Source organism: Hakea prostrata, chromosome 8, assembly GCF_041222555.1.
Source record: "Hakea prostrata isolate BN-2017 chromosome 8, UWA_Hpros_2, whole genome shotgun sequence".
NCBI classification, from domain to species: Eukaryota; Viridiplantae; Streptophyta; class Magnoliopsida; order Proteales; family Proteaceae; genus Hakea; species Hakea prostrata.
In genome coordinates this window covers 41,822,393-41,834,711 of record NC_142607.1, presented here as the reverse complement: position 1 = coordinate 41,834,711, position 12,319 = coordinate 41,822,393, and the positions used below count along the sequence as shown (strand labels likewise).

Here is a 12,319-nt window from a genome sequence, read left to right as displayed (position 1 = left end):
CCACGTGATGAACATCTAATAGTTATAAGACAATCCTGTGCATCAATTATGCAGGACTGAAGCAATTTTAGTTCACCTATGCATTGGAGACAAAATTTAGGGACAAAATTTTGGCCCATAAACTGATGCACCTTGGGAGCCTATTGGGTCTGGATTGGGTTTTTGAATCTATTGGTTGGGTTAGGTTGAGATATGCTAGCTTGAGACTGGGACTGGTTGTATATAGATGAAAGCCTAGGCCAATCAGACTCATTCCTATCCTTGATTGGGTTTCTTGTGTACAAAGACAAGGGTAAAGTTAGTATAAGATATTATTGGGAAATCTATCTAATGACCAAAGTGTCTAGCTCTAAGTGTTTTGACACGGTGCATTTCCATCGATTTCTTCATGATACATAACACATGTTGTTAAAACTAATACAAAATACAAAATACAAAATACAAAATACAAAATACAAAATACAAAAAAAAAAAAAAAAAAAAAACCTACTCTTCCTTTCCGCTGTTTTGTCTTCTTCCTTTCTCATTCTGTATCTCATGATGGCACCTGAAGATATTCCATTTTAAAATATCCCTGGGAAGTTTGTGTCAATCTCTTTTTTTTTTATTAGAGTAAATTACAGAGGCACCCCAAAATGGAGGCTTTAAAGCATTGACACCCCACTTTATGTTTGAAAAACATAAACACCCAATTCATTAAACATGGTAGTCCATTTTGTTATTGAAACCATTAGTCTACTATTTATTTTTCTTAAATTTCAAAAATACCCTTATGGACAAAAAAATGGCCAAATCTATTCTCTCTCTTCACTCGGCTCTCCACCTTCGGCTTTGGCGGCAATGCCGCCGCCATCATTACCGCCTCTGACATCCTCTTCACCCTATATTGTCCACGATATCACCCTAAACTAAGGAGTCACTAAACCTTCAACCAATTAATCGCTTTGAATTAAGACTAAAGCAATTGTTTATTTATTTTAATCTTTGAGATTAGATTTAGATTTAGATTAGTGCCTAACGCAGATTTAGATTTGCGATTAATTGCTAGAAGGTTCAGTGACTTCTCATTTCAGTGTGATATTGTGGACAATCTAGGGTGAAGAGGGTGTCGGAGGCGGTAATGATGGTGGCGGCCTTGCTGCCAAAGCCGAAGGTGAAGAACCGAGTAAAGAAAGAGAATAGATTTGGCTATTTTTTTGCCCATAAGGGTATTTTTGAAAATTTAAAAAAATAAACAGTGAACTAATGGTTTCAATAACAAAATGGACTACCATGTTTAATGAATTGGGTGTCTGTCTTTTTCAAATATAAAGTGGGGTGTCAAGCTTTAAAGCCTCCATTTTGGGTGCCTGTTCAATTTGCTCTTTTTATTAACCCCTCAAATGATATTCTCTTGAACAAGACCTACCCTTCTACCTAAGGAACCCATGCGGCTCACTCTGCTTTTACTCTGTTTGCTAACAATGAGAAGTGAAGAAGACGGGTAAAGAAAGAACTAAGGGTTAAAAATGTTTCTTTTAATATTTTATTTAATTTCAACAATTGAATTTTTACATGTACACATCTCATGCATCCATGAGAAAATAGATAGAAATATCCTGCAAAATAAATAAATATAAATATACCGTATCAAAATAAAATATGATAAATATCCCATCAACTATATAGATGTTCAATGAGGAAGAGTTGTATTTGGATTTGAGATCTCGACTTTGTCATACTCATCTTTTTTACCATATATTAGGAAGTCTACTTCTCATCTATTTTGTCGGCGTTCAGAGGTAAATTTTCTATTAAATGTACAATGAAAATGTACAAAAAAAGGCACAATTCTTGCGAGTAAAAGATCAAGACTCATGCATCTGAAAATATACTGAGAATCCTTAGCTCATGATGACAATTAGATTAAGAATTTTTTTGGGGGGAGGGGTGGGTGGAATGATATAATCGAATGACTCAGGCTTAACTGAAAAGTCTGAAATGGTTAAATAATTTATACGCATAAGAATCCCGTGAAATTGTGAGATAATTGAACAATATTTAATGGCCTGTTTGGTTATATGAATCATGAGATTTCACATCTGTTCATGAATCTGAGAATTATACCCATTTGGTTGTAAATGAAATCTAGAGATTCACTTTTTTACATTAAAAACGTGAATCTGTAGATTTATGGGTAAGGGGTTATACATTCGCACATTCACAAAAATAACGTCGATCAAATAGTTTTTTACGATAAATCCACAAATTTCATTTCACAACCAAACATCTAATTTTATAAATTATAACTCCATTGATTTGAAATCTCTAGACTCATGTAATCAAACAGGCCCTAAAGTATTGTGTCGATAAGGTGATATCTTCTTGTATTGAATATTATATTATATTCAGTAATAAACATATTAATATGAATCATATCGGCTGTGTGAGTGTATGTAACTTGTTACTTGTTAGTATCGTTACGTATCGTGCAACCAAATAATATAGAAAAAACTCTTGAGTCTGGGAGAGACGAACCAAAATGTAAATTAGTGTCTTTCCCCAATTTCCCCAAATCTGGAAAGCCAGTGAATCAGAGAAAATGGCAATAAGGGTTGAGAAATGGCGAAAATTCGCAGTTCCCATAGCCAACAACGCCATCAGATGCAACCCTGCAATTCATCGTCACCTTCTCCATCACGGTCCAGATACGTTAGAGGAACTTTTGGAGAGGCATGTGGTGAAGAAAGACAAGAAAAGCGGCGACGATGAAGCAGACGTTCTTTTAGCTCGTCGTCGTCTCACCAGTACACGAAGAGAGGCTCTTAGTCTCTACAGAGACGTTTTACGAACCACTCGATTCTTCATGTGGCCTGATTCTCGTGGTGTCTTATGGCGAGATGTTCTTAGAGAGAATGCTCGGAAGGAATTTGAACAAGCTCGATTCGAGACTGACCCTGAAGTCATCACGAGAATGATTATTACGGGTAGAGATTCCGTTCAGTCTGCCATTGATAAGCTTGTTGAGAAGCAGAAGCAACAGGTGGAGCAGGAGCGAAACAATAGAGATCGTGGCATGTGATACGTGTAACTAATCGTTTGTGTAAATCAATGTAAGGAACAAGTAACTAATGTTTATTGATTCGATGTGAAATTGTGTCTTTATTTTGGTTACGATTTTGTGATTCTTAAAAACCCTAATTTACTTTAAGAAACCCAACAAACGATTTCAAATAGAGGGAATTTGGTGGGTAATATCAAATATGAACCATTCGATTTTTTTGATGGCAGATTTAGTTGTTCCAGTCTGAATCTTTCGAAATGAAATGTCTGGAGCTTCAGCTTCTGTTGAGTTAGATTGAGAAATGGATTGGTCTTACGGGATTTGGATTTAGGAAAGGGTGGTCCTGAGAAGTTTGTATGGATTTCATTGCTTTACAATGTTATATACAGGCTGAAGAAATCCCAACTAAAATAAGAAAGGTGGATGCTGAGCAGAGTTGGGATAGCTTTTAAGTTTCAATTGTCATGTTTTTGAAGATTCAGCTGCTGTTTCTATTTGGTTGCTTTCAACAGCAAATAAAAATAGATTTTCCCCTCAGTTTTTGTCTAAACATATACTGTAGCTGACTTTGTTTTCTTTTATCCCGAGTATAGACTGTTAAGAGATCTGGTTGCAGTTTTGTGCATGGTAAAGCTTTCTCTTTAAAAGTTTCCCTGAAAATGCTCTCTCATTTTGTCTGGCAAGTTCTAAGAATCCTGCTTATGTTAGCTTGCTTTTTAGATCACTTACATTGGCAAGTTTGTTGAGAAACAAAAGCAACAGTGACACCACAGAAATAGGATTTTGGTGATTAAGCAACTAATTTTTTGCTTTAAAGCAATGTAAGAGATAATTTATCGTTTTTCAGTACAGAATTTAATTGTTTTTCAGTTCATCTTTCAGTTCCGGACAGCTTTGGACATCCCATAGGTGGTGCATGAAATCATTACATAATTGTCTTGTTTCTACACTTATTTAATACCACGGGTAGTTTGTTTTATTGATGTCAATGTATAGATATAATGCCACAACCATTATTTGAAGGGCTTTTTCTTTGGTTTGTTGGGAGGCATAAGAATTGTTGGTCAGCATTTCTGGTTAAAGAACCTCCACTATGATGGTTAGGATATCTGGGTTCAATTGATTTCCATGTTATATATTTCCGAAAGTTAGTGTGTGTGTGTGTGTGTATTATTATTTTTTTTTAAATCAGGAGAGCTACGGTGGAAACAATCTCAGAGCTGAAGTGATTCATAATTTCATGTTGAAGATGATTCTTCTTCTGCATGAATCTCTCCATTAGGTTAGCTTTCTAGCCTACTTTCTTTATCTTTATGAAAACTTAGTAGACTAAACCCTGAAACAGGCGAAACATTATTTGCTCAATATGACATTTAGCATATCATAGATCTTGCTGGTTTTGATTGTGGGACTGTGTGCTGTGTCCTCTGACAAAGGTTTATGTTTTATTCAACATAACAAAGTTGCATCATAGATCATATTTCATGCCGGTTTCATTTTACATCTTCCTACCTTCCAGTTTCAGGAAGTCTCATTTAACAAAAATGTAGAATCCAGTCTTCCTGAATTGTGCTTGGGTGAAAACTCGGGTTGGTGTAATGTTTCTTTTCTTTAAACATTTGTAATGGATGTTTACACTTTGTTGACAGGAAGTCAGTAGAGTTCCTCATATCCTCACTGTTAGTACTGATGGCATTCCCAGAATAAAATATTTCACTGCATTAGGATCTCTACTGCAACACAGATCTTGTATAATTATCACTCAAGCCCAGGGTCAAAATTTTAAGCCTATTCTGATGTATAGAAAGACTCCCATCCTTCATCAACTATGCCAGTAATGTGGCAAGATAATTATACGGAAGTAAAGTTACCATATTAGGATGGTGCCTTTTTCCTTACCAATCTGAGAAGAACTTGATTCCAAGTTTACCATGTATTGATTTCTAACTATGTCATTATTACACTTCAGGAAATTACATCCTGAGATGCCAAGCTGTCAAAAGACAACTTTCCTCCCAGAGCCCGCACATATGTCAAGTTTTACGTACATGTGTTATCCAACTTTCTTTTCTTTCTTTTTTTTTTTTTTTTGTGTGTGTGTGTGTGTGTGTGTGTGTGTGTGTGTGTGTGTTTCTTAAACCATGCCATGAATACACTCCAGGAAATTACATCTTGAGCTGCCAAGTTGTCAAAAGACAACTTTCCTCCTAGAGTCAACATATATGTCACGTTTTGCATACATGTGTTGCTATGATGGTGCCTCATAGAATTTTCCTTTCTCCCACTCACTGAACCTATTGCTATGATGGTGCCTGTAGCTAAGAGGGCTTTTTCTAGTTATCAATTTTAGAAGGGGGAAAAAGAAAAGGAGAAACGTTGATGTATTTAAGTTTTCTAAGATTTTGAAGCCTTTGTTACATCGTTCACTACTTGGATTGGAGTAGTTTGAAAGGTCCAAACCTTAAAATGTTATTTCAAATCTCAAGACAAGATACATCTTTCTCTTCTTCTGCTTCTTCTATAAAAGGATTCTCTGTGAACCCTACAGTTAATTATACATATCTTCATTAGAATTATGAAGAAAAGAAAAGAAAAAGGACTGAGATCCTTCTTCCTTATTTTACTTTGGGATTTAGTATTAGGCCAGTAGCCCTTTTTATCTTAAGATTGTAGTGAAAGTTTTAGGAACTGAAACTACAGTGCTTTTAAACTTGATTGGAAGCCCTCTTTTTACTCTTAACCCTTTCTGAATATCTGAGGATAATGTCTTTCAGTGATATGATTATTCTTTTCTTCTCTGTTTCAAGAAAGAGCTTGAGATCTCATTACTGTACCCATTGGATTGTAATGGCTTCATTGGAATTTTAGGCTGAGATGGTTTCAAGTTGGAGAGCACCTAATAAGAAGATCCTGCAGATCCTGACTCAACCAATAAAGTTCTTTTTTGTAAAAGAAATTTATTGCATATTGCTTAGGAATCTTAATAACGGAAATGTGTCCGTTAGCAGATACTGAATTACAAGAATTTGCAGAATAGACAAGGACTAAAAAGTCCCTCTAAAGTATCTCGAAGGTTATCTTTTTAACTTGGACATAATGGCTTGCTGTATTGATCTATGAGGATTTGGGCTCTTTGTAACTGGCTAGGTTGTTCTCTGAGTGCTCATCATGGCTAAAGGGCTTGCTTGAGATAAAATTGGTTGTATGTCTATGTTTGGATCTACATCACATTTTCTGCCCTATGATTTGCAGAACATTAACTCTATATTCAGGCTGTTGTAAAGGTGACTGTTTCAGCCAAGTGTCTCCCATGTTTCCAAAATTTGGAAACTATGGTTTAGTGTCATTTATGTTGAGCCTTATTTGTGTTTCTGGCTAGCCATCGAGAGGTATGCAGTTGGCTTTTGTTTTTGCTGCCTTTAGTAACAGTCTCCACATGAATTTATATTGAGTAATAGTTAAGCCGAGTGTAGATCTATCCAAGTCGAAAATGGTTCTTCTATGCTGAATGCATATTGGTTTGTGAGAATAAATCAAGGTCAAATTTTAGCAAAAATCTTGTAAGGAGCTAGTAGATTTAGAAGCATTTAACCCAGAATAATTTAAAAGTATTGTTTTTTACTGAATGGTTATCATGGCTTTAACATCCTCTGGTTGCTCTGAATATGATCTTTATGCTATATCATTTGAGAGGGAAAGGAAATCTATATTTATTTGTTAGGTGCTTGATCATATTGGAGAAACCTATGCCTTTGTGTGGTTGCTGATCAGAGTGGGGGAACCTTGTATGCTAATTTTAATAGATTTTAATTTAGTAGAAGTTCTACTTGTGTTGAAGGGAAAACCTTTAGTTTCCAATTTTGGTTGCTCCCATTTTAGTTCCGGCTAGGCTGGACCATATTGAAGGCAGCAAGTGTAGTCCCAACCTGTATTTATCAGTTTCACTCATATTCTTTTATTACATCTTTATACAATAAAGAGCTAATAGTTATTAGTTACAAGCACCAGCACCAAATTCTACCTTTCCTGCTGCCACATTATATATCACCTAAAATTTGAGCTGTTGGTGATTTTCAAGTATACCCAAGTCGGTCGGAGCACTATTGCCCGTAAAAGCCAAGTAAAATCGAGTTGAACTTTCTTGAATCAGAATCCCAGGATCATCAACATTCAAGTTAGTTCCTTCTTCAAATTGCAATACTGTAGTTGGAATCTCTACTGTATTATACCCAGACAGGTTATAGCATGTACCTCAAGCTTTGTTTTTTCATGCTTTATCAGTTTCACTTCTTATTCTTTTATTATCATCTTTATACAATAAAGAGCTAATAGTTATTAGTTACAAGCACCAGCACCAAATCCTAGCTTTCCTGCTGCCACATTATATATCACCTCAAATTTGAGCTGTTGGTGAATTCCAAGGATCCCCAAGTGAATAGGAGCACTATTTCCCCTAAAAGCCAAGCAAAATCGAGTTGAACTTCTTTGAATCAGAATCCCAGGATCATCAACATTCAAGTTAGTTCCTTCTTCAAAATGCAATACTATAGTTGGAACCTCTACTGTATTATACCCAGACAAGTTATAGCATGTATCTAATTCTGAAGGCGATGGCACCAGTTGGTACTTATGCATTGCTCGATGAAATGCTGACTGTAGAGCAGCATAGGCAGATGGTGCCAATTGAGTGATGACAGTTCCAGAATCTATAGTAGTTCCAGAAGTTGTAAAAACTGATTTTGCAATTGAAAGCTTCTTCCCTCCAACACTAATACCCGTCATATTAAGAAAATATGATGAGGGGTCTTTGGAATTTGTTAGCAGAGGGGTGTATTGAGCATTGGAAGAAGAGGTGGCCGCTTGGCTACCGAATGCAAGAAAACCAGTGAAGTTGGTTGAAGATAGAAGACAATAGGGGAAAAGCTTTTTATACTCTGGAGCAGTCTGTGATATCATTGAGATTTGATCACAGGCCAGACCTAGTAACCCATCTGCAGCACCAAAAAGTCCTTGGTTTTCATGTCCACACCCAAATACAAAATTGGAGGAGGCATCAGAGGAAGATAGTGTTAGTGTATCAGTTGCAAGGTAGCCTTGCGAGTAGGATCCATCAGCATAGGAGACCTCAAAGGGGCAGTTGGTGGTGCAGGATGATTTTGTCTTGACCACTGGGTTCAGTTGTGAGCATGCCTTGGAGTGACATGGGATGTTTGAATAGGTGGAGGAAGCAGAAGAATTGAAGTAGGGATCTTGTTGCAGATAGCAGTTCTTGGCCTTACATGGTAGGCATTGAATCCAAGTGAGATCACTACCTGTGTCGAATTCTACTATGACTCTCTGCTCAGGTTTTCCAAATCCAATTTTGACAGCAAAGTTTTCAGAAATTTTGATAGTTCTGACAGGAAGTTTTGCTATAGAATCCCCTATTTTTGAGTGTTGGTTGGAGATCCTGGAATTGATTGACTTAACTCGAGTTTGGTTGTCAATGAGAATCTGGTGAAGGTTAGGGATTTTTGATTTCCTTTCCTTCAATGGTGAGCAAGGTCCATATTCGTGAGTTACTTGTAAAAACTTGCTGCTGATGTTGGAACCTGAAAACATGAAGAAGGTAAAATAAACTTATTAATGTATACATATGTTAAATAATTGTTTTGAGTGTGTTTCCCTCATACCCTCCATCACACATTTTAGAGTGTGATCCATCTCTAAGCACTGACAAGGTGGCTAGAGATAGAGCCCCCTCTGACTGTTTGATGTATCGTATGATATGAACTATTAAGGTTTGTATTACCGATAGTATAATCCAAAGGAGATTCGAACTCTTGACTTCTTATTTATGAGGTATTGGTCTTGGCTTAACTTAGCCAACCCCGTAGGATTACATTGGTATTATTATTATTTCAAAAGCATCCAAAGAGAGTTGCTTGGTTTGATTCTAATCTTGTTACAAAAGTTCAAATAATCACATGTTCATTAAATTTATTTAGCATGAATAAATTTAAATTGATTTCTTCCAAAATAAGAGCACATTGTGCTCCATTGGGTTTTTTCACCACACATATTGCTTGAAGCCCATATTTGAATATAATAAATAATTTAGAGGTGGGACCTCTAGTGGGTCTTACATGAATCCCACACAATATGTGTGGTGGAAAATCATTAGGATGCTCCCTCAATGGGGAGGTGATACAGACTTAATAGTCGACAGCAATTTTAAGGTTTGAATTCAACTTAATCTAATGATACCAAACACCTTTTGAAATTAAAATCAGTCCTTGAAATATTTTTAAAATCTAATGTGGAGAACTCAAAATTGGTTTCTCCAAATTGAGTAAAGCTTGATACATAAGAATGGTTAAAAACAGATCTATCTTCACACATATAAACACAAATAAACTTGAAAGAAATTAGTTTTTCCTACCAAAAAAAAAAAATCAATTTGAAGCCAACTTGGTGAGAAACAGATCAAACGACGCCCTTTATATTTACCATCTAATCCACACATACAAACAGGTTGAAAGAAATTACCTTCAGCTGGAGTAGAGCAAACATTAACTGGCATAAGGGAACTAAGTGAAATGCTACGAGTTTGGAGTTCATGATTCGTGGTCATTTCTACAAATCTATAGGCCTCTACCTTCTCTAAAGAACAAGAAGCAAAGAAAAACAAATGAAGAACAACTGAAAAGAGAAGGAATGGGAAGGAGTAGCAGTTGATGGCCATGGATATGATGTGTATTGGCTTCTCTAAACAATTATTTTACTTTGCCTACCTACACCCAATAACTTAAGGTCCCCATATATAGAGATAGAAGAAGGATCCGTGATTGGTCTTAGTCTTCCTCTTCAGCAGTTGTTTTTTTTCAGCAGTTGTATGTGTGGATTAGAAGGTATTGGCTTCTCTAAGACAATTATTTCACTTTGCCTACACCCAATAACTTAAGGTCCCTATCTATAGAGATAGAAGAAGGATTCATAATTGGTCTTAGTCTTTCCCTTCAGCAGTTGTATGTGTGGATTAGAATTGGCTTCTCTAAGACAAATTTTCCACTTTGCCTACACCCACCAAACACATTTCAAAAAGCTATTATGTAAATCACAGGTTAAGTGACACCATACATGGAAGATCTGGTAGTCAACAGCACTTGAGACAGCAGAAACTTCTTAGAAATTAGCACTGGAAAAGAAGAAAAAGGAGAGGAAAAAAGCTATCTTGAAATGTCATTTGCAGTCATGGAGAAAAGGAGTCAAGAAAGAGGAAGTGGGAAATCATTTTCCAAAGAAAGTAGAATCCAACATTTGCACTTGACATATGCAGTCATACATAAGAAATACTAGTTGGTTTGATGCTACCCTTTTAATTTCTCAATTCATACAGTCAATTGAATGATACCTTGCTACTTGATTTACACACTAGTTTTACAGAAAAGGCTCTGCCATACATCCAGAAACATAAACGAGTACAGAACTAGATTTAGTTTTTTTTTTTTTTTTTTTTTTTTTTTTTTTTTTTTTTTTTTTTTTTTTTTTTTTTTTTTTTTTTTTTTTTGTGTGTTGGGGGGGGGTTTTTTTTTTTTTTTTTTTTTTTTTTTTTTTTTTTTTTTTTTTTTTTTTTTTCCCCTTTTTTTTTTTTTTTTTTTTTTTTTTTAGGGGGGGATCCAAACCAGTGTGGTGCAACAATGTATTTACATCCACAAAGCAATGCCTAAGTGGGTCTACCAGGTGCTTGTCACTTTTTACCAGGTACCATTGCAAGGAGCTACCTTTTCTGGTTTAAGCAACTACAATGATGAGAGAGCTACAGGGAGATTTTTAATGGTTTTCAATCTAGTAGAAGTTTTTGAAGGGAAAACTTTAAGTTTCCAACTTCGGTTGTTCTCATTTTAGTTCAGACTGGACCATATTGAAGGCTGCAAGTGTAGTTCCAACTATATTGATCAGGTTGAGCCATCTATTCATCTGAGACTGTCCTTAAAAAAGGGAAAAGAAAAACAAAAACTGTGACATTCCTCTGTTCCAAGGAGGAAGAAACACATTTTTCACTGTAATATAAATAATTAAAGAAAAATAAATAATATATATTCACTGAAGAACTATGTCATAGAAGAAAATAATAATTAAACTGATAGGCATTCATAAGGGCAACTCCTTTCTCACATCTGATGAGCATACTCTGATAGAAGGGGAAAACCTGGTGCTGGAGGCTTCCGAACAAGCAGAGCCCTGAGTGGCTATTTTTCCTATGCTGCCTTAACCCCAGTAATTTTTGCTGAGAGACTGTTTTGATGCCTTGACCTCAGATACTCTGATGGGCATTGAAAGTGTGATCCTGTGTGACCAGGATTGTGTCAGTTCAAGTTAATACTGTAGTCTTAATTAACTGACCAGAATTCCTGGAAGTGAACTCAGTCGGTTGAAAAGAATTTCCCAGCAAACCTCTCAACTAACCTTGCTTAGGCATTTTCTGGGCTTCTCCTCCTGGAGAGCGAATGAAGCTTAATGCAGTGGTTGTCTCCACCCAAAAAACAAGGCAATTTGGATTGCTAGATACATTGAAACAATGAAGTTTGTTTTTGCAAAACCTTGAACGGCCACCCAAATAATAGAAGCCGGGGCTTTCTCAAGCATCTCAGAGGCAAACAATCTTTAAGTTCATTCATATTGTGTGGCTAGTCTTGAGAACTTGTAAATTGGCTGCAGCAAACAGAGTTCCATGTCTGATCATTGGAACTGATTTCTGCATTTTTGATTGTAGGAAATTTTCATTTCAGTATCTCATCATATTTTATATCATAATACTCTACTAATGTTGATTTTCTTGTCAGACAGCTCGATGCAATAGAACATGCAGCCCTTATGGTCAATGTACTCCAAGCTGGACTCAGACAGTTCATTTTTATTTCCTATTCTATACACATTCATCAGAAATTTCTTGCAACAGCAGTCACCATCTTCATTGTATGTCTGCCTTATTTGATATGCCTTCTGATATTTGGTATTTGGCATGCTACTAATACTGAAATAAATGTATTCGCATTTCGCCAAATACTACTATCGTATCGAATTGATACCCTTATTGAAATTAAGTTTGATGCATATGTATAAGTTTTCCTATTTCAAGTCATTCTCTCGGAGTTTATTTTCTTTTAGTGTTTGAGAAATCAAAAGCCAAAACCAAATTGATAAAGGATTCACAATGTCCAAATCTGTTCAATTGATTTTTTTTTCGGGATTTGAGGTTCATCTGAGCTAGATTACATGCACTTTGCTCATCCT

At 35.9% G+C, this 12,319-nt stretch overlaps 2 protein-coding genes across 5 annotated transcripts; one reads left to right on the top strand and one right to left on the bottom strand.

Annotated features, from left to right (window-relative positions):
• Positions 1-2,516: 2,516 nt before the first annotated feature.
• EMB1793 (LYR family of Fe/S cluster biogenesis protein) lies at positions 2,517-12,128 on the top strand. 4 transcript variants are annotated; one of them, XM_089164998.1, is made up of 2 exons: positions 2,517-3,092; positions 11,873-12,128. In XM_089164998.1, exon 1 carries the CDS (start codon positions 2,582-2,584, stop codon positions 3,059-3,061), a length of 480 nt encoding a protein of 159 aa, XP_089021124.1. In that variant the 5' UTR covers positions 2,517-2,581; the 3' UTR covers positions 3,062-3,092; positions 11,873-12,128. The 4 variants fall into 4 exon arrangements, with proteins under 4 accessions (XP_089021124.1, XP_089021123.1, XP_089021121.1 ...); XM_089164997.1 differs by having other exon boundaries at positions 11,869-12,128; XM_089164995.1 differs by lacking the exon at positions 11,873-12,128 and adding an exon at positions 4,236-5,126.
• LOC149007959 (aspartyl protease family protein At5g10770-like) lies at positions 7,379-10,104 on the bottom strand. Its single transcript, XM_089164993.1, has 2 exons — positions 9,572-10,104; positions 7,379-8,634 (listed from the first exon to the last, which is right to left on the bottom strand). Exons 1-2 carry the CDS (start codon positions 9,765-9,767, stop codon positions 7,379-7,381), a joined length of 1,452 nt encoding a protein of 483 aa, XP_089021119.1. The 5' UTR covers positions 9,768-10,104.
• Positions 12,129-12,319: the final 191 nt, after the last annotated feature.